The 26,672-nt window shown below is 44.0% G+C and overlaps 1 protein-coding gene across 1 annotated transcript; it reads left to right on the top strand.

The window, feature by feature from the left end:
* Nucleotides 1–378: 378 nt before the first annotated feature.
* On the top strand, nucleotides 379–21,614 carry LOC121566353 (C-type lectin domain family 4 member M-like). Its single transcript, XM_045220330.1, has 6 exons — nucleotides 379–502; nucleotides 2,778–2,861; nucleotides 2,950–3,096; nucleotides 20,372–20,496; nucleotides 20,582–20,691; nucleotides 20,888–21,614. The coding sequence occupies exons 3-6, from the start codon at nucleotides 3,042–3,044 to the stop codon at nucleotides 21,018–21,020; spliced, it is 423 nt and encodes a 140-aa protein (XP_045076265.1). The 5' UTR covers nucleotides 379–502; nucleotides 2,778–2,861; nucleotides 2,950–3,041; the 3' UTR covers nucleotides 21,021–21,614.
* The last annotated feature ends 5,058 nt before the right edge of the window (nucleotides 21,615–26,672 follow it).

Genomic DNA, 26,672 nt, shown 5'->3' with positions numbered 1-26,672 from the left:
AACAATTTAGCAGCACAGCACCATTGCTAAATGAATACAGCAGAAACCCTTTATTTTTGTTATTTTACGAATTCATCTTTTGTTGTGTGACTTCTGTTTTTAGCTTATTTCTTCCCAAACCTAAAATAATTGCAAGGCTGGCTTTTCTACTTTGACTACTATTTTACTTTTCTTAGTGCAGTTTATTTCTGGAGTTAAACTGTAACACTGACAATAATGTGTTTTCACTTAGTACTTCCTGCTCCTGACCAGCTGACTGTTGACTCAGTGGACACCACATCAGCTGCTGTTAGCTGGAGCCAGCCACCAGGATTGGACCAAACCCAACATCATTACCAGATCTCCTACCACTTTCCAGGGACAGAACCACACATCACTACCACATCTTCACACAGCATCACTCTCTCTGACCTGAAACCTGCTACTAATTACTCTGTCACTGTCTGCACTGTGCTGGAAAATGGAAAGCAAAGTCAACCGGTGTCAACAACCCTCACCACAGGTAAGGAAGTACCCTACTAAAGTATTATGTCTGGTGTCAAAGTTTATTTAGTTTTATCTAGTTATCAAAATGACTGAACTAATCATAATGGATTTGTCAGCATGGGATGTAAAGGTACAGTATATTTTCTACTTTGACTAATATTCTACTTTTCCTCCTGTTAAAGATGATAGAAATCCTCATCATTTGAGCGTAATTATTTCTCTATAGCCTTTACTTTCTCACTCTGAACGCGAATGGGTGTGACTTCTTGACAACGATCACAATGGCTCCAATGCACAGCGCCCCTGGAGCAATTAGGATTAAATGCCTTGCTCAAGGGCAGAGCAACATATTTTTCACCTTGTCTGCTCCGGCATTCGAACCAGCAACCTTTCGGTTACAGGCCCAACACTGTAACCTCAAGGCTACCTGCCTCTACCTTACCCCTATCTACAGTGTCCTCCGTTAATATTGAGACTACCTGCCTCTACCTTACCCCTACCTACAGTGTCCTCCGTTAATATTGAGACTACCTGCCTCTACCTTACCCTTACCTAGTGTCTTCCGTTAATATTGAGACTACCTACCTCTACCTTACCCCTACCTACAGTGTCCTCCGTTAATATTGAGGCTACCTGCCTCTACCTTACCCCTACCTACGGTGTCCTCTGTTAATATTGAGGCTACCTGCCTCTACCTTACCTCTACCTAGTGTCCTCCGTTAATATTGAGACTACCTGCCTCTACCTTACCCCTATCTACAGTGTCTTCCGTTAATATTGAGACTACCTGCCTCTACCTTACCCCTATCTACAGTGTCCTCTGTTAATATTGAGGCTACCTGCCTCTACCTTACCCCTACCTACAGTGTCCTCTGTTAATATTGAGACTACCTGCCTCTACCTTACCCCTACCTACAGTGTCCTCCGTTAATATTGAGGCTACCTGCCTCTACCTTACCCCCTACCTACAGTGTCCTCTGTTAATATTGAGGCTACCTGCCTCTACCTTACCCCCTACCTACAGTGTCCTCCGTTAATATTGAGACTACCTGCCTCTACCTTACCCCCTACCTACAGTGTCCTCCGTTAATATTGAGACTACCTGCCTCTACCTTACCCCCTACCTACAGTGTCCTCCGTTAATATTGAGACTACCTGCGTCTACCTTACCCCTACCTACAGTGTCCTCCGTTAATATTGAGGCTACCTGCCTCTACCTTACCCCTACCTACAGTGTCCTCCGTTAATATTGAGACTACCTGCCTCTACCTTACCCCTACCTACAGTGTCCTCCGTTAATATTGAGACTACCTGCCTCTACCTTTCCCCTACCTACAGTGTCCTCCGTTAATATTGAGACTACCTGCCCCTACCTTACCCCTACCTACAGTGTCCTCCGTTAATATTGAGGCTACCTGCCTCTACCTTACCCCTACCTACAGTATCCTCCGTTAATATTGAGGCTACCTGCCTCTACCTTACCCCTATCTACAGTGTCCTCCGTTAACATTGAGGCTATCTGCCTCTACCTTACCCCTACCTACAGTGTCCTCCGTTAACATTGAGTCTACCTGCCTCTACCTTACCCCTACCTACAGTGTCCTCCGTTAATATTGAGGCTACCTGCCTCTACCTTACCCCTATCTAAAGTGTCCTCCGTTAACATTGAGTCTACCTGCCTCTACCTTACCCCTACCTACAGTGTCCTCCGTTAATATTGAGGCTACCTGTCTTTACCTTACCCCTACCTAGTGTCCTCCGTTAATATTGAGGCTACCTGTCTCTACCTTACCCCTACCTAGTGTCCTCGACAGTGCAGCATTCCTTCTTATGGCTCTATACTCCAAAAGTTTGGATTTGAAATCATGACTATGAGGTTAAAGTGCAGACCGTCAGCTTTAATTTGATGGTATTTTCATCCATATCAGGTGAACCATTTAGAAATAACATCATGTGTAATACAGTAGTTAAAAGTTTAGTATTCTCAGAATATCAGGCGCGGGCTGATAAATCTACGTTTTCACATTGCATTTTCTTTTAGGGGGCAAGAGAATTAACGAGGATACTTTGAGCGCTTTAATCATAATTTTTACATTGCAAACATTAACTATCATTTTTCATGCTACGAAAGGTAGTGGATCCGGCCAAATAGGTTCTGTAACGCATCAGTCCAAACTGGAGAGGTGCCGGATCCTGTTCCCGAAGGATCCAGCTCAAATAAAGCACTGATGATACAAGTAAAACACATTAACACATTACCAAAGGTCTTACCTTAATAATTTGTGATTCAGTACATTTCCAGTGGTGGAAGAGACCCTCCAGAGTTGCTGCAGTGTGTGTTCTACTGGCTGTGATCATAGGCCTGTGGGATTCCTGTAAGTTTTTTATATATTTTTTTTACTAAAACATTTGTAGTCAATGTTGTGACAGTTACACATTTTGATTGACTTTTCCCTTTTACAGATGCCACTGTAGAGCGAGACCAGCTACAGAATAGTCTAAATACCAGGACCACCGAGAGAGACCAGCTACAGAATAGTCTGAACACTAGAACTATGGAGCGTGACCAGCTACAAAAGGAGATAGAAAGGCTGAACTGGAAGATCAAAGGTAAGGACAGCCCTGTTTTAAATACAGAGAAATAAACACATACAGTTGAAGTCGGAAGTTTACATACACCTTAGACAAATACATTTAAACTCAGTTTTTCACGATTCCTGACATTTAATCCTAGTAAAAATTCCCTGTCTTAGGTCAGTTAGGATCACCATTTTATTTTAAGAAATAATAATAGTAGAGTGATTTATTTCAGCTTTTATTTCTTTCATCACATTCCCAGTGGGTCAGAAGTTTACATACACTCAATTAGTATTTGGTAGCATTGCCTTTAAATTGTATAACTTGGGTCAAACGTTTCGGGTAGCCTTTCACAAGCTTCCCACAATAAGTTGGCTGAATGTTTGCCCATTCCTCCTGACAGAGCTGGTGTAACTGAGTCAGGTTTGTAGGCCTCCTTGCTCGCACACGCTTTTTCAGTTCTGCCCACATATTTTCTATAGGATTGAGGTCAGGGTTTTGTGATGGCCACTCCAATACCTTGACTTTGTTGTCCTTAAGCCATTTTGCCACAACTTTGGAAGTATGCATGGGATTATTGTCCATTTGGAAGACCCATTTGCGACCAAGCTTTAACTTCCTGACTGATGTCTTGAGATGCTGCTATATCCACATAATGTTCCTTCCTCATGATGCCATCTATTTTGTGATGTGCACCAGTCCCTCCTGCAGCAAAGCACCGCCACAGCATGATGCTGCCACTCCTGTGCTTCACGGTTAGGATGGTGTTCTTCGACTTGCAAGCGACCCCCTTTTCCTGCAAAAATAACGATGGTCATTATGGCCAAACAGTTCTATTTTTGTTTCATCAGACCAGAGGACATTTCTCCAAAAAGTACGATCTTTGTCCCCATGTGCAGTTGCAAACCGTTGTCTGGCTTTTTTATGGCGGTTTTCGAGCAGTGGCTTCTTCCTTGCTGAGCGGCCTTTCAGGTTATGTCGATATAGGACTCGTTTTACTGTGGATATAGATACTTTTGTACCTGTTAACTCCAGCATCTTCACAAGGTCCTTTGCTGTTGTTCTGGGATTGATTTGCACTTTTCGCTTGAAAGTACGTTAATCTCTAGGAGACAGAACGCGTCTCCTTCCTGAGTGGTATGACGGCTGCGTGGTCCCATGGTATTTATACTTGCGTACTATTGTTTGTACAGATGAACATGGTACCTTCAGGCGTTTGGAAATTGCTCCCAAGGATGAACCAGACTTGTGGAGGTCTACAAAAAAATGTCTGAGGTCTTGGCTGATTTCTTTTGATTTTCCCATGATGTCAAGCAAAGAGGCACTGAGTTTGAAGGTAGGCCTTGAAATACATCCACAGGTACACCTCCAATTGACTCAAATGATGTCAATTAGCCTATCAGAAGCTTCTAATCATTTTCTGGAAATGTCCAAGCTGTTTAAAGGCACAGTCAACTTAGTGTATGTAAACTTCTGACCCACTGGAATTGTGATACTGTGAATTGTAAGTTAAATAATCCGTCTATAAACAGTTGTTGAAAAAATTACTTGTATCATGCACAAAGTAGATGTCCTAACCGACTTGCCAAAACTATAGTTAGTTAACAAGAAATTTGTGGAGTGGTTGAAGAACGAGTTTTAATGACTCCAACCTAAGTGTATGTGAACTTCCGATTTCAACTGTACATTGCCTTCGGAAAGTATTCAGACCCCTTTTTCCACATTTTGTTACGTTACAGCCTTATTCTAAAATGGATTAAATAAAGAAAAAATCATCAGCAATCTACACACAATACCCCTTGACAAAGCAAAAACAGGTTTTTAGATTTTTTTTGTCAATTTATAAAAAATTAAAAAACAGAAATACCATATTTACATAAGAATTCAGCCCCTTTGCTATGAGACTCGAAATGTATCCTTGAAATGTTTCCACAACTTGGTTGGAGTCCACCTGTGGTAAATTATACTCATTGGACATGATTTGGAAAGGCACACACCTGTCTATATAAGGTCCCACAGTTGACAGTACATGTCAGATCAAAAACCAAGCCATGAGGTCGAAGAAATTGTCTGCAGAGCCCTGAGACAGGATTGTGTCGATGCACAGATCTGGGGAAGGGTATCAAAAAATGTCTGCAGCTTTAAAGGTCCCCAAGAACACAGTGGCCTCCATCATTCTTAAATAGAAGATGTTTGGAACCACCAAGACTCTTCCTAAATCTGGCCACCCGGCCAAACTGAGCAATCGGGAGAGAAGGGCCTTGGTCAGGGAAGTGACCAAGAACCTGATGGTCACTCTGACAGAGCTCTATAGGTCCTCTGTGGAGATGGGAGAACCTTCCAGAAGGACAACCATCTCTGAGGCACTCCACCAATCAGGCCTTTATAGTAGACGGAAGCCATTCCTCAGTAAAATGCACATGAAGACAAGATTACCTGGTCTGATGAAACCAAGATTGAGCTCTTTGGCCTGAATGCCAAGTGTCACATCTGGAGGAAACCTGGCACCATCCCTACGGTGAAGCATGGTGGTGGCAGCATCATGCTGTGGGGTTGTTTTTCAGCGGCAGGGACTGGGAGACTAGTCGGGATCTGGAACGAACTGGAACGAATTGCAAAAATCTCTGAAGCTGGAGACTCTTATCTCCCTCAATAACTTTAAGCATCAGTTGTCAGAGCACCTTACCGATCACTGCACCTGTACACAGCCCATCTGAAATTAGCCCACCCAACTACCTCATCCCTATATTGTTATTTATTTTGCTCTTTTGCACCCCAGTATCTCTATTTGCACATCATCTCTTGCACATCTAGCATTCCAGTGTTAATACTATTGTAATTATTCTGCACTATAGCCTATTTATTGCCTTACCTCCATAACTTGCTACATTTGCACACACTGTATATATATTTTCTGTTGTATTTCTGACTTTATGTTTTTTACCCCATATGTAACTCTGTGTTGTTTTCTATTGCACTACTTTGCTTTATCTTGGCCAGGTCGCAGTTGTAAATGAGAACCTGTTCTCAACTGGCTTACCTGGTTAAATAAAGGTGAAATAAAAAAAATCTAAAAAAAAATCAAGGCAAAGATTAACAGAGTAAAGTGCTTATATCCTTGATGAAAACCTGCTCCAGAGTGCTCACAACCTCAGACTGGGGCAAGGTTCACCTTGCAACAAGACGACGACCCTAGGCACACAGCCAAGACAATGCAGGAGTGGCTTCGGGACAAGTCTCTGAATGTCCTTGAGTGGCCCAGCCAGAGCCCGGACTTGAACTCGATCGAACCTCTCTGGAGAGACCTGAAAATAGATGTGCAGCGACACTCCCCATCCAACTTGACAGAGCTTGAGAGGATCGGCAGAGAAGAATGGGAGAAACTACCCAAATACAGGTGTGCCAAGCTTGTAGCATCATACCCAAGAAGACTCGAGGCTGTAATCGCTGCCAACGGTGCTTCAACAAAATACTGAGTAAAGGGTGTGAATACTTACGTAAATGTGATATTTCTGTTTTTTATTTTAAATAAATTAGCAAAAATGTCTACACTTTTTTCTTTCCTTCCCTTTTGTCATTTATGGGGTATTGTGTGTAGATTGATGAGGTAAAAAAAAACAATTTAACACATTTTAGAATAAGGCTGTAACGTAACAAAATGTGGAGAAAGTGCGAAGGTATATGCACAACTACACAGACCCAAGACATACAGTGCTGCTTGAAAGTATGTGAACCCCTTGTGCAATTACAGATTTTTTCTGTTTTTACCATGAAATCTTCATTTAATCAGAACCAGTCTTTTTTCATCTGACATAACAGGTTTATATTTCCCAATACCATATGTTGGTGTAGAGGAAATCATGCCTGTAGTAGAAAAACACAATTTAAAAGGAATTAGTGCAGGTGCAAAAATAAGTGAACCCCAAGTTGCATTGATTAAATCAAGTAGGTAAGTAGAATCAGGTGGGTAAATAATTAGCAACCAAATGAACCAATCAAAGGAGAGATCATTAGGAAAGAGTTTGGGCGGGTTTCTGATAAATAGAAACCTGGTCAGTTTGGTGTTACTCATCCAGGTGAATGCAAAGCACTCCATGCCGAGAGGAAAGGAGATCTGAGGACATCAGGACGAGGGTAGTGAGAGCACATTAGTCTGGGAAAGGCTATAAAATCATCTCAAAAAGATTTGAGCTCCATCAGTCCACTGAGGCAAATCATTTACAAATGGAGAGCATTTAACATGACAGCAACTCTGCCTAGGAGTGGATGGACTTATCCCCAAGGTCCACAAGAACAATCATAAATCAGGTAAAAGCCAACCCAAACATCTTAGAGATTTGCATACCTCCCTTGCTGCTTCTCAGATAACTGTGCATGCTTCAACAATAAGATTACTGAATCGAAATGCCATTCATGGGAGGGTTTCTAGGAAGAAGCCTCTGCTGTCAACAAAGAACCAAACTGCCCATCTTAACTTTGCCATGGACAACTTGGACAAACCTGAAGGTTTCTGGAAGTCCATTCTCTGGACCGACAAGTCCAGAATTGACCTTTTTGGTCACAATCAACACCGCGATGTTTGGTGAAAACCCAACACCTCCTGCCACTAAAATAACCTTAACCCAACGGTCAAGCATGGTGGTGGGAATTTCATGATATGGGGCTGATTTTCCTCCTCTGGACCTGGACGACTCCACATCATTAAGGGAACTGTGATGTCACGAGAGGCTGTGTCCTGGAGGGACGTTACATCCCCCTGAGGTGGCTGCAAACCCAGACAGCTATGGCTCCATCTGCTGGTATGGTCGGGAACTCCACCCCTCTATGGCCAATCTTCCCACGCAGCTGAAACAAATGAGGAGCTGATGAGCTGAAGGTTTGGGAAGGGAAGAGACACAGTCTCCAAGCTGGGCTCTCTGGAGGACAAGAGTGCTGCACGTCCACTTCCATGAGGAATATAAGGATTTGGAGATACTTACCTTTGGGAAATACTCACCTTTGGATATATGCACCTGTGGAAATACGTGAGAGACATTTGGAAGGACTTTTGCTGGGTTGGCCACTAGCTGCAACGTGGACTACAGTAAGGCTGGGGAAAAGTTATCTGAGCGAGTGAGAATTATGATTTTGGATGTGGAAGAGACATCCCTGAACTGTTAACCCTTAAAGAGCCACAAGAGAACAGAATTTTGTTATATTTTCGTTAATTTCCCAAGACCTATAATAAAATCCTTGTTTTGTTTGAACCTTGTCTCCTTGCACTACTTGAGCAATCCCGCTGAAAGCTGTGTAGCCTCTCGTGACGTCACAGATGGTGGAGAATACGGGCACGCTCCAGCGTTAATAGTGCATGTCGGAGGAGGATACCGAAGGTTTGATCACCCAGTTTTCCAAGTTGGCCGTAGGCTCCCCGCCGACTGAAATGGAGGACATATTGAAAGCCCTTGTTGCTGGCCAGCAAGCCCAGATGCAAGCAAACGTGGCTCTCTTGGAGGAGCAAAAGAAAGCCAACCTTCTGAAGGCAGAGGAATTGCAGTTGCAGAGACAGAGGGTTGTCCAAAATACCCGCCCAATAAAGGCAAGTGACTTTATATCTAAGATGGGAGCTACCGATGACATTGAGGCATACCTGCATGCATTTGAGGCCACGGCCACTAGGGAAGCCTGGCCCAAGCAACAGTGGGTTGGTCTGTTAGCCCCCCTTTCTAACCGGGGAATCGCTGAATGCTGTCCGGGACCTGGGCCCTGACCAGGTTACTGACTATGATGCCCTGAAGTCTGAGATCCTCAGCAGATATGGACTCACAAAGTTTGGTATGGCCCAGCGCTTTCACAGCTGGACCTTCCAACCAGACCAACCTCCTCGGGCGCAGATGCATGAACTTGTCCGAATCGCAAGGAAATGGCTGGATCCGCAGAGGAATACAGCAGCGGCGGTGGTGGAGGCCGTTGTGGTGGATCGTTACCTACGCGCCCTGCCTTATGAGGCAAAACGGTTCATCAGTCAACAGGCCTTGACCACGGCTGATCTGACCGTGGAAGCTGTGGAAAAGTACCAGGCCACAGCGGAGATGCTGAATGCTTCCCGAAAAGACCCCAGGAGTGCGGCCCCACCACAAATGGGAAGAACCCGTCCAAAGGACCCCAAGGTCTCGAACCCAGCCACGTCAGGACTTATCCCGGCTCCAGGGGGAGCCAGAAACCAGGCGGGTCCAAGAAGAGTACACCAGGATGGGAAACCTCGACAGTGTTACCGGTGTGGGGAGATGGGACATATCTCCTGGCAGTGTGGGAAACCAGCCGATGAACCTATGCCCACTGCGGAGTCCTCCAGCTCAGCACCCACACACCGTTTTGCCTCGCTCTTGGGAGTCGTAGATGGCGGCCCAGATCGACCCCCCCACCTGCCCGGTAACTGTGAATCACCATGATGTGGAGGCCTTACTGGATTCTGGTAGCCGGGCCACCCTGGTGCGTAAGGATTTGGTGGGCCCAACGTGTCTGACCCCGGGGAAAGTCCTCCCAGTTTCCTGTGTCCATGGGGACACCAGAGAATACCCCATTACTGAACTTACAATGACCAGCACACGGGGAACCATACACACGACGGCGGGGTGGTTGATTCCCTCCCCGTCCCTGTCCTAATTGGACGAGACTGCCCAGCCTTTTACCCACTCTGGAGAGAGTCTCAGGAGAGGATAACCCGAGTACCTCGGAAACGGAGAGGCAAGACTCATCCTGGGAAGGCTCCGGTGCAATCCTCCGAGTTACTCACTCCCGCCCGGGCTCTGATAGGGATGGCAGGTGCCCAGACCGACACAGAGACGGAGCTACAGAATCTGGACAAAGAACTGTCTGGTCTGAAGGGGACCGCTGAGAGGTATCGTTTGTTAAAGCAACAGTTAGACATGAAGACAGAAGAGTTAGATATCCTCCAGGCTAAACTCCAACAGAGCTCCTTCCCTAAGCAACAGGAGGAGCTGGAGAGGCTGCGCAGGACCATCGAGGAGTGTGAGGAGACCCTGCGCAGTAGTAAGGAGGTCCAGAAGAAGGCAGAAGAGAAGTACAAGGTGTTGGAGAACAAGATGAAGAATGCGGAGGCAGAGAGAGAGAAGGAACTGAAAGCTGCTCAACAGAAGCTAAACTCTGCTAAAACCAAGGCTGATGCGTTCAGTAAGAAACTCAAGGAGAGACAACAGGAGCCTGAGTCCCTGGTCCTAGAGTTGGAGGAGTTGAAGAGAGAGCAGTCTGGCAAGCACCACGGCAATGCGGACGCCCTCTCCCGGCGTGATGCCTTCTTCGCTGCCTTTACCCCGACGAGGACGTCGGTCCCGAGGAGGGGGATGTGTGATGTCACGAGAGGCTGTGTCCTGGAGGGACGTTACATCCCCCTGAGGTGGCTGCAAACCCAGACAGCTATGGCTCCATCTGCTGGTATGGTCGGGAACTCCACCCCTCTATGGCCAATCTTCCCACGCAGCTGAAACAAATGAGGAGCTGATGAGCTGAAGGTTTGGGAAGGGAAGAGACACAGTCTCCAAGCTGGGCTCTCTGGAGGACAAGAGTGCTGCACGTCCACTTCCATGAGGAATATAAGGATTTGGAGATACTTACCTTTGGGAAATACTCACCTTTGGATATATGCACCTGTGGAAATACGTGAGAGACATTTGGAAGGACTTTTGCTGGGTTGGCCACTAGCTGCAACGTGGACTACAGTAAGGCTGGGGAAAAGTTATCTGAGCGAGTGAGAATTATGATTTTGGATGTGGAAGAGACATCCCTGAACTGTTAACCCTTAAAGAGCCACAAGAGAACAGAATTTTGTTATATTTTCGTTAATTTCCCAAGACCTATAATAAAATCCTTGTTTTGTTTGAACCTTGTCTCCTTGCACTACTTGAGCAATCCCGCTGAAAGCTGTGTAGCCTCTCGTGACGTCACAGAACCATGAATTCTGAGGTATACCAGGAGATTCTTGAACAGAAGGTCAGGCCATCAGTCAAGGATCTAAAGCTGGGCCGAAAATTGATCTTCCAACAAGACAACGACCCAGAGCATAAAAGCAAATCTACCAAACAATGGCTCAAGAGAAAGAAGATTTGTGTTTTGGATTGGTTCACCCCTCAAACCTCATTCAATTGGCTGAGTTCTGTAAGGAGGACTGCGCAAAAATCCCTCATGAGATGTCAGAGATTAATTACTGGCTATAGGAGACATTTAGTACAAGTTATCACTGCTAAAGGAGGTGCCACAAGCTATTGACTGAAGGAGTTCACATATTTTTGCACACAATAAATCTGAGTTTCTGTTACAGTGAGGGAAAAAAGTATTTGATCCCCTGCTGATTTTGTACGTTTGCCCACTGACAAAGACATGGTCAGTCTATAATTTTAATGGTAGGTTTATTTGAACAGTGAGAGACAGAATAACAACAACAAAATCCAGAAAAACGCATGTCAAAAATGTTATAAATTGATTTGCGTTTTAATGAGGGAAATAAGTATTTGACCCCTCTGCAAAACATGACTTAGTACTTGGTGGCAAAACCCTTGTTGGCAATCACAGAGATCAGACGTTTCTTGTAGTTGGCCACCAGGTTTGCACACATCTCAGGAGGGATTTTGTCCCACTCCTCTTTGCAGATCTTCTCCAAGTCATTAAGGTCTCGAGGCTGTCGTTTGGCAACTCGAACCTTAAGCTCCCTCCACAGATTTTCTATGATATTAAGGTCTGGAGACTGGCTAGGCCACTCCAGGACCTTAATGTGCTTCTTCTTGAGCCACTCATTTGTTGCCTTGGCCGTGTGTTTTGGGTCATTGTCATGCTGGAATACCCATCCACTACCCATTTTCAATGCCCTGGCTGAGGGAAGGACGGTACATGGCCCAGTCCATCGTCCCTTTGATGCGGTGAAGTTGTCTTGTCCCCTTAGCAGAAAAACACCCCCAAAGCATAATGTTTCCACCTCCATGTTTGACTGTGGGGATGGTGTTCTTGGTGTCATAGGCAGCATTCCTCCTCCTCCAAACATGCCGAGTTGAGTTGATGCCAAAGAGCTCCATTTTGGTCTCATCTGACCACAACACTTTCACCCAGTTCTCCTCTGAATCATTCAGATGTTCATTGGCAAACTTCAGACGGGCCTGTATATGTGCTTTCTTGAGCAGGGGGACCTTGCGGGCGCTGCAGGATTTCAGTCCTTCACGGCGTAGTGTGTTACCAATTGTTTTCTTGGTGATAATGGTCCCAGCTGCCTTGAGATCATTGACAAGATCCTCCCGTGTAGTGCTGGGCTGATTCCTCACCGTTCTCATGATCATTGCAACTCCACGAGGTGTGATCTTTCATGGAGCCCCAGACCAAGGGAGAACGTTATTTTGTGTTTCTTCCATTTGCGAATAATCGCACCAACTGTTGCCACCTTCTCACCAAGCTGCTTGGCGATGGTTTTGTAGCCCATTCCAGCCTTGTGTAGGTCTACAATCTTGTCCCTGACATCCTTGGAGAGCTCTTTGGTCTTGGCCATGGTGGAGAGTTTGGAATCTGATTGATTGATTGCTTCTGTGGACAGGTGTCTTTTATACAGATAACAAGCTGAGATTAGGAGCACTCCCTTAAGAGTGTGCTCCTAATCTCAGCTCATTACCTGTATAAAAGACACCTGGGAGCCAGAAATCATTCTGATTGAAAGGGGGTCAAATACTTATTTCCCTAATTAAAATGCAAATCAATTTATTACATTTTTGACATGTGTTTTTCTGGATTTTTTTGTTGTTATTCTGTCTCTCACTGTTCAAATAAACCTACCATTAAAATTATAGACTGATCATTTCTTTGTCAGTGGGCAAACATACAAAATCAGCAGGGGATCAAATACTTTTTTCCCTGACTGTAAATAAACCACTTTTGTTAAAAAATAAATTTAAAAAAACTGTCATTTGCTTGGAATGTCTTTATTTCTGATTTGGGCTTTAGATAAGGATTTATGTTTATTTTTAGCAAAAAATAGCCAGCCCCGTAGGGTTCACATACTTTCAAGCAGCACTGTATATGTCTTAAGAAAAACTATGACAATTAACATACACAAAATAAAATTTTGGGGGGCATCTGAAGTGTAATGTAACTAATTGACCTCGTTTTATGATAAGTAATTCTAGAAGAGATTAGAGGTCAGATACATTGGAAGTTTTTACTTGTACATCAAGCTGCCTCAGGCTACAGAAACAGGAGCAGGAGCCTAGATCCTATGAGCTGTTCCGGACTCTCTCAAGCCAAGGCTCGTGCAAAGCTACTCACTTATTGAATGTGTGATTTAAATAGTAGTTGCAAAAGTTACATTTAATGTGAAAATGTCACACATACACTGAAGAAAAAATATATAAACGCAACATGTAAAGTGTTGGTCCCATGTTTCATGAGCTGAAATAAAAGATCCCAGAAATGTCCTGTATGTACAAATTTGTTTACATCACTATTAGTGAGCATTTCTCTTTTGCCAAGATAACCCATCCACCTGACAGGTGTGGCATATCAAGATGCTGATTAAACAGCATGATAATTACACAGGTGCATCTTGTGTTGGGGACAATAAAAGGCCACTCTATAATGTGCAGTTTTGTCCACTACACAATGCCATAAATGTCACATTACATTTACGTAATTTAGCAGACGCTCTTATCCAGAGCGACTTACAAATTGCTGCATTCACCTTATAGCCAGTGGGATAACCACTTTACAATATATACAGTGGGGGAAAAAATTATTTAGTCAGCCACCAATTGTGCAAGTTCTCCCACTTAAAAAGATGAGAGAGGCCTGTAATTTTCATCATAGGTACACGTCAACTATGACAGACAAATTGAGAAAAAAAATCCAGAAAATCACATTGTAGGTTTTTTAATGAATTTATTTGCAAATTATGGTGGAAAATAAGTATTTGGTCACCTACAAACAAGCAAGATTTCTGGCTCTCACAGACCTGTAACTTCTTCTTTAAGAGGATTCTCTGTCCTCCACTCGTTACCTGTATTAATGGCACCTGTTTGAACTTGTTATCAGTATAAAAGACACCTGTCCACAACCTCAAACAGTCAAACTCCAAACTCCACTATGGCCAAGACCAAAGAGCTGTCAAAGGACACCAGAAACAAAATTGTAGACCTGCACCAGGCTGGGAAGACTGAATCTGCAATAGGTAAGCAGCTTGGTTTGAAGAAATCAACTGTGGGAGCAATTATTAGGAAATGGAAGACATACAAGACCACTGATAATCTCCCTCGATCTGGGGCTCCACGCAAGATCTCACCCTGTGGGGTCAAAATGATCACAAGAACGGTGAGCAAAAATCCCAGAACCACACGGGGGGACCTAGTGAATGACCTGCAGAGAGCTGGGACCAAAGTAACAAAGCCTACCATCAGTAACACACTACGCCGCCAGGGACTCAAATCCTGCAGTGCCAGACCTGTCCCCCTGCTTAAGCCAGTACATGTCCAGGCCCGTCTGAAGTTTGCTAGAGTGCATTTGGATGATCCAGAAGAGGATTGGGAGAATGTCATATGGTCAGATGAAACCAAAATAGAACTTTTTGGTAAAAACTCAACTTGTCGTGTTTGGAGGACAAAGAATGCTGAGTTGCATCCAAAGAACACCATACCTACTGTGAAGTATGGGGGTGGAAACATCATGCTTTGGGGCTGTTTTTCTGCAAAGGGACCAGGACGACTGATCCGTGTAAAGGAAAGAATGAATGGGGCCATGTATCGTGAGATTTTGAGTGAAAACCTCCTTCCATCAGCAAGGGCATTGAAGATGAAACGTGGCTGGGTCTTTCAGCATGACAATGATGCCAAACACACCGCCCGGGCAACGAAGGAGTGGCTTCGTAAGAAGCATTTCAAGGTCCTGGAGTGGCCTAGCCAGTCTCCAGATCTCAACCCCATAGAAAATCTTTGGAGGGAGTTGAAAGTCTGTGTTGCCCAGCGACAGCCCCAAAACATCACTGCTCTAGAGGAGATCTGCATGGAGGAATGGGCCAAAATACCAGCAACAGTGTGTGAAAACCTTGTGAAGACTTACAGAAAATGTTTGACCTGTGTCATTGCCAACAAAGGGTATATAACAAAGTATTGAGAAACTTTTGTTATTGACCAAATACTTATTTTCCACCATAATTTGCAAATAAATTCATAAAAAATCCTACAATGTGATTTTTCTGGATTTTTTTTTCTCATTTTGTCTGTCATAGTTGACCTGTACCTATGATGGAAAATTACAGGCCTCTCTCATCTTTTTAAGTGGGAGAACTTGCACAATTGGTGGCTGACTAAATACTTTTTTCCCCCACTGTATATATATATTTTTTTCTATTTTGGGGGTGGGGTAAGGGGGGTTAGAAGGATTACTTTATCCTATCCCATGTATTCCTTGAAGAGGTGGGGTTTCAAGTGTCTGCGGAAGGTGGTGAGTGACTCCGCTGTCCTGGCGTCGTGAGGGAGCTTGTTCCACCATTGGGGTGCCAGAGCAGCGAACACTTTTGACTGGGCTGAGCGGGAACTGTGCTTCCGCAGAGGTAGTGGGGCCAGCAGGCCAGAGGTGGATGAACGCAATGCCCTCGTTTGGGTGTAGGGACTGATCAGAGCCTGAAGGTACGGAGGTGCCGTTCCCCTCACGGCTCCATAGGCAAGCACCATGGTCTTGTAACAGATGCGAGCTTCAACTGGAAGCCAGTGGAGTGTGCGGAGGAGCGGGGTGACGTGAGAGAACTTGGGAAGGTTGAACACCAGACGGGCTGCGGCATTCTGGATGAGTTGTAGGGGTTTAATGGCACAGGCAGGGAGCCCAGCCAACAGTGATTTGCAGTAATCCAGACTGGAGATGACAAGTGCCTGGATTAGGACCTGTGCCGCTTCCTGTGTAAGGCAGGGTCGTACTCTCCGAATGTTGTAGAGCATGAACCTACAGGATCGGGTCACCGCCTTGATGTTAGCAGAGAACGACAGGGTGTTGTCCAGGGTCACGCCAAGGCTCTTCGCACTCTGGGAGGAGGACACAACGGAGTTGTCAACCGTGATGGTGAGATCATGGAACGGGCAGTCCTTCCCCGGGAGGAAGAGCAGCTCCGTCTTGCCGAGGTGCAGCTTGTGGTGGTGATCCGTCATCCACACTGATATGTCTGCCAGACATGCAGAGATGCAATTCACCACCTGGTTATCAGAAGGGGGAAAGAAGATTAGTTGTGTATCGTCTGCGTAGCAATGATAGGAAAGGCCATGTGAGGATATGACAGAGCCAAGTGACTTGGTGTATAGCGAGAATAGGAGAGGGCCTGGAACTGAGCCCTGGGGGGCACCAGTGGTGAGAGCACGTGGTGCGGAGACAGATTCTCGCCACGCCACTTGGTAGGAGCGACCGGTCAGGTAGGACGCAATCCAAGAGTGAGCCGCTCCGGAGATGCTCAGCTCGGAGAGGGTGGAGAGGAGGATCTGATGGTTCACAGTATCAAAGGCAGCAGACAGGTCTAGAAGGACAAGAGCAGAGAAGAGAGAGTTAGCTTTAGCAGTGCGGAGAGCCTCCGTGACACAGAGAAGAGCAGTCTCAGTTGAATGACCAGTCTTGAAACCTGACTGGTTTGGATCAAGAAGGTCACTCTAAGAGAGATAGCAAGAGAGTTGGCTAAAGACGGCACGCTCAAGAGTTTTGGAGAGAAAAGAAAGAAGGGATACTGGTCTGTAGTTGTTGACATCAGAGGGATCGAGTGTTGGTTTTTTGAGAAGGGGTGCAACTCTCGCTCTCTTGAAGACGGAAGGGACATAGCCAGCGGTCAAGGATGAGTAGATGAGCGAGGTGAGGTAAGGGAGAAGGTCTGGAGAAGAGAGGAGGGGATAGGGTCAAGCGGGCAGGTTGTTGGGCGGCCGGCCTTCACAAGTCGCAAGATTTTATCTGGAGAGAAAGAGGGGAGAAAGATGTCAAAGCATAGGGTAGGGCAGTGTGAGCAGGACCAGCAGTGTCATTTGACTTAACAAACGATGATTGGATGTCGTCAAGCTTCTTTTCAAAATGGTTGACGAAGTCATCCACAGAGAGGGGGGAGGGGGAGGAGGATTCAGCAGGGAGGAGAAGGTGGCAAAGAGCTTTCTAGGGTTAGAGGCAGATGCTTGGAATTTAGAGTGGTAGAAAGTGGCTTTAGCAGCAGAAACAGATGAAGAAAATGTAGAGAAGAGGGAGTGAAAAGATGCCAGGTCCGCAGGGAGTCTAGTTTTCCTCCATTTCCGCTCGGCTGCCCGGAGCCCTGTTCTGTGAGCTCGGAATGAGTCATCAAGCCACGGAGCAGGAGGGGAGGACCGAGCCGGCCGGGAGGATAGGGGACATAGAGAGTCAAAGGATGCAGAAAGGGAGGAGAGGAGGGTTGAGGAGGCAGAATCAGGAGATTGGAGGGAGAAGGATTGAGCAGAGGGAAGAGATGATAGGATGGAAGAGCAGAGAGTAGCGGGAGAGAGAGAGCGAAGGTTGCGACGGCGCATTACCATCTGAGTATGGGCAGAGTGAGTAGTGTTGGAGGAGAGCGAGAGAGAAAAGGATACAAAGTAGTGGTCGGAGACATGGAGGGGAGTTGCAGTGAGATTAGTAGAAGAACAGCATCTAGTAAAGATGAGGTCAAGCGTATTGCCTGCCTTGTGAGTAGGGGGGGAACGGTGAGAGGGTGAGGTCAAAAGAGGAGAGGACTGGAAAGAAGGAGGCAGAGAGAAATGAGTCAAAGGTAGACGTAGGGAGGTTGAAGTCACCCAGAACTGTGAGGGGTGAGCCATCCCCTGGAAAGGAACTTATCAAGGCGTCAAGCTCATTGATGAACTCTCCAAGGGAACCTGGAGGGCGATAAATGACAAGGATGTTAAGCTTGAATGGGCTAGTGACTGTGACAGCATGGAATTCAAATGAGGAGATAGACAGATGGGTCAGGGGAAAAAGAGAATGTCCACTTGGGAGAGATGAGGATTCCTGTGCCACCACCCCGTTGACCAGATGCTCTCGGGGTATGCGAGAACACATGGTCAGACGAGGAGAGAGCAGTAGGAGTAGCAGTGTTTTCAGTGGTAATCCATGTTTCCGTCAGCGCCAAGAAGTCGAGGGACTGGAGGGTAGCATAGGCTGAGATAAACTCTGCCTTGTTGGCAGCAGAACGGCAGTTCCAGAGGCTGCCTGAGACCTGGAACTCCATGTGGGTGGTGCGTGCAGGACCACCAGGTTAGAGAGGCAGCAGCCATGTGGTGTGAGGCGTTTTGTATAGCCTGTGCGGAGAGGAGAGAACAGGGATAGACAGACACATAGTTGACAGGCTACAGAAAATGTCTACAATAATGCAAAGGAGATCGGAATGAAATGAACTAAACATCTGGGAAAGGAGAGAGCGGGGCCTCCCTCACTTACGTTTCACTGAAACACCCAAATATAACTCTCCCAACTTCCACCTCAAACTATAATTGTTGTAAACTACAGCGGTTCAATGTTTTCTAGGAATAGACTAACTTAGTTTATTCAGCTAGCTAACTTGGTACAGTATTCTTCCGTGAAAATCGTCCAGGGCACCTAGTCATATGACGCCACAGCCAACTAGCATGCCAGACTCCAACAACACGGTTTAGCACCAATACTCGGCCACAACAAACCACCAGTGTGTCAACACGCCAAGCAGATCATTCGTGTCCGTGTCTAACGTTGTGGGTTAGTCCCGACAGCTTGAGCAAGTCCGTTGTCAACTTATTCAGCCAGTTAGTTAGCTAGAATAGTTAGCATACTAGCTAGCCATTACTTTCAGACCGAAGAAACCCCTCCTCCCACGGCACGAACACACAGAGAGAGCCAAGCTAACGTTAACTAGTCACAAATGTCCTGAATTCCCTTGAACGACTCTGGCTACCAGTATGTAAAAACAAAACACAAATATAGGTTATAACTTACCCCTAGTAGCTACTGTTAGCTAGCCAAGTGCAAAGCTAGCCACTGAATTGACTCAGCCAGTTCGCGTCTGTTCGCTAGGTCGTTCCAGCTATTGTTTAGTAGCTATCCAGGTAGCAACAAGCTAGCTAAATTTCAAGCACAGTAGCCACTAACGCTTCAGACAATGAGGTTAGAAAAACAGCTGAATGGTAGGCATTATTGTATGTAATTATTGTAGGCAGCTAGCTGGCGTAATTACAGGTACTCTCAGGCGTGAAACAACTATCCACAGTTGCTAATAGTTACCAGTAGCTACCCGCTAGCTAGTCCAGGTAGTGGGTTAGCTAGATTCGTGCTTCACCGGGCTCAGCCGAATATAATACTAACCTACAATAATTACATACAACAACCCACGATAACTACCTACAATACCTAACTACAATCTAAATACATAGTTTAAGCTTTACTCGACAAAGCCCAAACTATGTATATAAGCCATATAAGCTAAGCTTACCGCCCGCCAGAGAGAGACACAACCTCACCCGACAACGACGACTCTTCACATGTTTTGAGGGAGCATGCAGTTGGCATGGTGACTGCAAGAATGTCAACCAGAGCTGTTGCCAGATAATTGAATGTTCATTTCTCTACCAATGTCGTTTTAGTGAATTTGGCAGTACGTCCAAACGGCCTCACAACCACAGACCACGTGTAACCACGCCAGCTCAGGACCTCAACATCTGGCTTCTTCACCTGCCACCCAGACAGCTGATGAAACTGTGGGTTTGCACAACCAAATAATTTCTGCGCAAACTCTCAGAAATCATCTCAGGGAAGCTCATCTGCATGTAGCAAGGATCTGTACACAATTCCTGGAATCTGAAAATGTCCCCGTTCTTCCAAGGCCTGAATACTCACCAGACATGTCACCCATTGAGCATGTTTGGGATGCTCTGGATCGACGTGTGCAACGGCGTGTTCCAGTTCCCGCCAATATCCAGCAACTTTGCACAGCCATTGATGTGGAGTGGGGCAATATTGACTGATTGCCTTATAAACTGTAACTAAGTAGAATCTTTGAAATTGTTGCATGTTGCGTTTATATTTTTGTTCAGTGTAAAAGCTATAGGCAAACAGGCAATTCACAGAAACAATTGCTCTGTGAAATCCCCAGAACATTTGAATTATTACCTAAAGCTGCAAGGTGACATCTCAATCAGCTCATTGGAAGAGTTTATTAGAATATTTTATTTAAATATTTTTACTTTTCTATGTCATGTTCTTTTTTTATTTTTCATACATTATTTTTTGTAACATTCGAGTGTCAAAGATAGCAAAAATGTTAAACTTCTAGGGTCCTGTCATGAAGGATGGAGAAGGTTTGGCTCCAGATGTTACTATCTCTCTACTGAGAATAAATCCTGGACTGAGAGTAGACAGGACTGTCTGGAGAGAGGAGCAGACCTGGTGATCATTAACAGTGAAGAGGAACAGGTGAGAGACAGAGACAGAGAGAACTACTGTATTTATTTGTCCATCATGTATTATTAACAATGCTTTTTCTGTGCCACCACAACAGGCATTCATCAATGGGTTTGAATCAGTCCATTATGTCTGGATTGGTCTGACTCACTCTGTTACTGAGGGGACCTGGAAATGGGTGGACGGCACCCCACTGACCACCCCAAGGTAAGAGACTACTGCTCTATAATAACACTGACCACCCCAAGGTAAGAGACTACTGCTCTAATAACACTGACCACCCCAAGGTAAGCGACTACTGCAATAACACTGACCACAGTGTAAGGAGTAGGACTGATTCTCTGTGTTGTTCATACTCTAGGTTCTGAGAGAGGCCAGTCTAACTCTGTTGTTTCTACTGCAGCTATTGGGGGAGTGGAGAGCCTGGTGGTGGTGGAGTGGAGAACTGTGTGGAAATCTCTTACCTGTCATCAGGCCAAAGAGTATGGAGGGATTATAAGTGTTCATTTCCACAACAATGGATCTGTGAGAAATAAGCTTCTCATAGGTAATTTCTCTGCCCTGCTGATTAATCTACTTTATGTTAATGATGGTCTGAAGACTGGTGTGATTTGGTAGAATGGTACTCTGAACTACAGGTAGGAGACAAACACACATTCAGACGCGCACACACACACACACACACACACACACACACACACACCAGCTGATCTGAACCTGAGTCTCCAACGGGAGAAAACAACCTCTTAGTTAGAGGAAATTCCCTTTTGGGCCGAGACACTGATTTTGAAGTTGCAGGCGGGGCTACTTCATCACGTGACCATGAGCAACCAATCATGACCAACACATGTCCTCTACACAAGCTGACACACAATCATTTATTAATATGTCAAACAATGAGTTGTATAATAGGGGTATATCATTCAATAGCCGCTGTCAATCAATTACTGTTAAGTTTTACAGTACTAAATACATTTGAAATGACTGTATATGTTTCAGATATACTGTATGTTTGCTTCTTGTGCTTTTATCATACTGAACATAAACAATGTCTACGTCCTGCTATTTTAATAAATCATTTAACCTAGATTAAAGACACTTCCTGTCTAGTACATTATTGTTCTGTACTCTGTTTTATCTAACATGATATCTAGAAGGACCAGACACCTCTCTGTTTTATCTAACATGATATCTAGAAGGACAAGACACCTCTCTGTTTTATCTAACATGATATCTAGAAGGACAAGACACCTCTCTGTTTTATCTAACATGATATCTAGAAGGACCAGACACCTCTCTGTTTTATCTAACATGATATCTAGAAGGACAAGACACCTCTCTGTTTTATACTTTATTTAATATTAACATGGAATCTAGAAGGACATGACACCTCTCTGTTTTATACTTTATTTAATATTAACATGATATCTAGAAGGACCAGACACCTCTCTGTTTTATCTAACATGATATCTAGAAGGACAAGACACCTCTCTGTTTTATCTAACATGATATCTAGAAGGACCAGACACCTCTCTGCTTTATCTAACATGATATCTAGAAGGACAAGACACCTCTCTGTTTTATACTTGATCTAATATTAACATGATATCTAGAAGGACCAGACACCTCTCTTTTTTATCTAACATGATATCTAGAAGGACCAGACACCTCTCTGTTTTATCTAACATGATATCTAGAAGGACCAGACACCTCTCTGTTTTATCTAACATGATATCTAGAAGGACAAGACACCTCTCTGTTTTATACTTGATCTAATATTAAAATGGAATCTAGAAGGACCAGACACCTCTCTGTTTTATACTTGATCTAATATTAACATGATATCTAGAAGGACAAGACACCTCTCTGTTTTATACTTGATCTAATATTAACATGGAATCTAGAAGGACAAGACACCTCTCTGTTTTATACTTGATCTAATATTAACATGGAATCTAGAAGGACCAGACACCTCTCTGTTTTATACTTGATCTAATATTAACATGATATCTAGAAGGACAAGACACCTCTCTGTTTTATACTTGATCTAATATTAACATGGAATCTAGAAGGACCAGACACCTCTCTGTTTTATACTTGATCTAATATTAACATGATATCTAGAAGGACAAGACACCTCTCTGTTTTATACTTGATCTAATATTAACATGGAATCTAGAAGGACAAGACACCTCTCTGTTTTATACTTGATCTAATATTAACATGATATCTAGAAGGACCAGACACCTCTCTGTTTTATACTTGATCTAATGTTAACATGGAATCTAGAAGGACAAGACACCTCTCTGTTTTATACTTGATCTAATGTTAACATGGAATCTAGAAGGACAAGACACTCTGTTTTATACTTTATCTAATATTAACATGGAATCTAGAAGGACAAGACACTTCTCTGCCACTTATGGATAGAGTGTGAATGTTACTGTTTCCATTTTAAATCATATCTTTTTAACCTCTTTGCGGTGACATCACCAGAATGAAGGGTTGGGTCATAAATAACCATCAGTTATGAAAACAGTGTCTATGATTTTGTTACTAAACTAACTGGGACTAATCATTGACTACAGTAGGACAGGTGGCAATGACCTCCAGATATCAGAGAGACAGCCTTAGGCATGGTGTGTGTGAGATTCATGTATGATTCATGTAAAAGTATATACATCAGTGGAGGCTGCTGAGGGGAGGACGGCTAGTAATAACGGCTGGAACAGAGCAAGTAGAATGGCAAACACATAGAAACCATGGGTTTGATACCAATTCTGCCAAGAGTGTGCAAAGCTGTCATCAAGGCAAAGGGTGGCTATTTGAAGAATTTCAAATATAAAATATGTATATATATGTTTTTATTTTTTTAACAGTGTTTTGGTTACTAGATGATTCCATATGTGTTATTTAATGGTTTTGATGTCTTCACTATTATTCTACAATGTAAAAAATAAGATAAACCCTTGAATGAGTAGGTGTCCAAACTTTTGACTGGTACTGTACATTGTTACTGTTGTTGGTTAGATAGCAAATTTTACCCATATACAGTGAGGGAAAAAAAGTATTTGATCATTCTGCTGATGTAGTACGTTTGCCCACTGACAAAGAAATGATCAGTCTATAATTTTAATGGTAGGTTTATTTGAACAGTGAGAGACAGAATAACAAAATAATCCAGAAAAACGCATGTCAAAAATGTTATAAATTGATTTGCATTTTAATGAGGGAAATAAGTAGTTGACCCCCTCTCAATCAGAAAGATTTCTGGCTCCCAGGTGTCTTTTATACAGGTAACGAGCTGAGATTAGGAGTACACTCTTAAAGGGAGTGCTCCTAATATCATCTTGTTACCTATATAAAAGACACCTGTCCACAGAAGCAATCAATCAATCAGATTCCAAACTCTCCACCATGGCAAAGACCAAAGAGCTCTCCAAGGATGTCAGGGACAAGATTGTAGACCTACACAAGGCTGGAATGGGCAACAAGACCATCGCCAAGGAGCTTGGTGAGAAGGTGACAACAGTTGGTGCGATTATTCACAAATGGAAGAAACACAAAATAACTGTCAATCTCCCTTGGCCTGGGGCTCCATGCAAGATCTCAACTCGTGGAGTTGCAATGATCATGAGAATGGTGTGGAATCAGCCCAGAACTACATGGGAGGATCTTGTCAATGATCTCAAGGCAGCTGGGACCATAGTCACCAAGAAAACAATTGGTAACACACTACGCCGTGAAGGACTGAAATCTTGCAGCGCCCGCAAGGTCCCCCTGGTCAAGAAAGCACATATACAGGCCTGTCTGAAGTTTGCCAATGAACATCTGAATGATTCAGAGGAGAACTGGGTGAAAGTATTGTGATCAGATGAGACCAAAATCGAGCTCTTTGGCATCAACTCAACTCACTGTGTTTGGAGGAGGAGGAATGCTGCATATGACCCCAAGAACACCATCCCCAATTTCAAACATGGAGGTGGAAACATTATGCTTTGGGGGTGTTTTTCTGCTAAGGGGACAGGACAACTTCACTGCATCAAAGGACGATGGACAGGGCTATGTACTGTCAAATCTTGGGTGAGAACCTCCTTCCCTCAGCCAGGGCATTGAAAATGGGTCGTGGATGGGTATTCCAGCATGACGATGACCCAAAACAGCCTCAACCTTAATGACTTGGAGAAGATCTGCAAAGAGGAGTGGGACAAAATCCCTCCTGAGATGTGTGCAAACCTGGTGGCCAACTACAAGAATCGTCTGACCTCTGATTGCCAACAAAGGTTTTGCCACCAAGTACTTAGTCATGTTTTTTAGAGGGGTCAAATACTTATTTCCCTCAAAAATGCAAATCAATTAACATTTTTGACATGTTTTTCTGGATTTTTTGGTTGTTATTCATTGTTCAAATAAACCTACCATTAAAATTAGACTGATCATGTCTTTGTCAGTGGGCAAACGTACAAAATCAGCAGGGGATCAAATACTTTTTTCCCTCACTGTAAGTTGACGTGAAGTCAATCAAAACACCTCAAAACAAGACACAGTATGAATAACAAGATGAAACAAGCCACTTACAATTCCCCACATGGCAGTTTCTTGTAATTCTTACTAGCAATCTGGCCATCCAGAATCACAGCCACTTTTATATTCCCCAGCAAGAAAACCAAATAACGTAGATCAAATAGAAGGGGAACTAACAAAGAGTCACTGACCACAACCAAAAAGAAAACTAGTGCTTTTTAGGAGGGGTTCTGAAAAACATTCATGGAGATGTCCACTGGAAGTTGACTAGCAACAACAACTGGAAGAAAAGAAAACCCTTTTTGCTCCAAAAAGTGGAGCAAAATGAAATCAGGGAAGATCAGACAAAGGGATGTTTTCTAGATCTCAAATAGAGAGAGACATCTAAAGGTGTTTACTCTCAACACAACTGAAGTGCTGGGCCAGCCACTCTTAAAAATCACCTGGGCCAACACCTTCGACTAACGAGATGGACAAGCCAGCACAGGTGTAACACCTACTGACTAACAAGGTGACACCAATCGGTGCGCCCCACATGCTAAATGAGCTAACGTCTAACCTCAAAATAGAAATGGAAAAACCAAAGCCTGTAACACCTTCCCACTTAAAACAACAAATATCTTATATTTGTTGGACAAGTTTGCTCACAACCAACAGAAAGTAACTTCCATCTCACAATATGATCAACTTAAATGTGTCGCCTCCTTCAAAAGAAACAAGACAAAACAGCCACTTTTTTTTAGTATAATCTTTTATATTTTTTGTATATATAGTTGCCTAAAACATAGGTAAAATCATGTACATTTCTATAACTCTCAATCAAAACATAACTCATCTCCAAAACAGCAAAACGTGCAGTCAAAATAAATTGTGAGCCAGGGCTACACACTGGCTAAACACAAAACACAAAACGTATTGACTGCCCACCCTTGAAAGACAATCAGCAACCAAGTTGTCCTTACCGCAGATATGTCTGATTTCAAGGGGGAAGACTCCTGCAATATGAGACTCCAGCGAAAGAGTCGGCTGTTCGTGGAGCTCGTCTTTTGCAGGAAAACTAGAGGGTTGTGATCGGTATAGACCACCATAGGGGTAGAGAGCAATACATGAACCTCGAAATGCTGAAGAGACAGTACCAAAGCAAGCGTCTCCTTCTCGATAGTCTAGTAGTGTTTTTTTGCGCTCTGAGTTAGAGGGACCTGCCAATATCCCTTCAGCAGATCAAACTTTCTAACGTATTTAGCAGCAACACGGTCCACACAATCGTCGACCCTGGGCAAAGGGTACGAGTCAGACTTAGTAACGGCATTGAGTTTCCGAAATTCTGAAATAAACCGCTGAGACCCATCCGAATATACACTGCTCAAAATAATAAAGGGAACACTCAAATAACACATCCTAGATCTGAATGAATGAAATAATCTTATTAAATACTTTTTTTCTTAACATAGTTGAATGTGCTGACAACAAAATCACACCAAAATTATCAATGGAAATCAAATGTATCAACCCATGGAGGTCTGGATTTGGAGTCACACTCAAAATTAAAGTGGAAAATCACACTACAGGCTGATCCAACTTTGATGTAATGTCCTTAAAACAAGTCAAAATGAGGCTCAGTAGTGGTCTAGCATTGTCTTGCATTAGGAGGAACCCAGGGCCAA

This window comes from Coregonus clupeaformis, unplaced genomic scaffold, assembly GCF_020615455.1.
Source record: "Coregonus clupeaformis isolate EN_2021a unplaced genomic scaffold, ASM2061545v1 scaf3586, whole genome shotgun sequence".
In the NCBI taxonomy this organism is placed as follows: Eukaryota; Metazoa; Chordata; class Actinopteri; order Salmoniformes; family Salmonidae; genus Coregonus; species Coregonus clupeaformis.
Note: the sequence above shows the minus strand (reverse complement) of the source record. Positions and strands in the feature narration are given on the sequence as shown.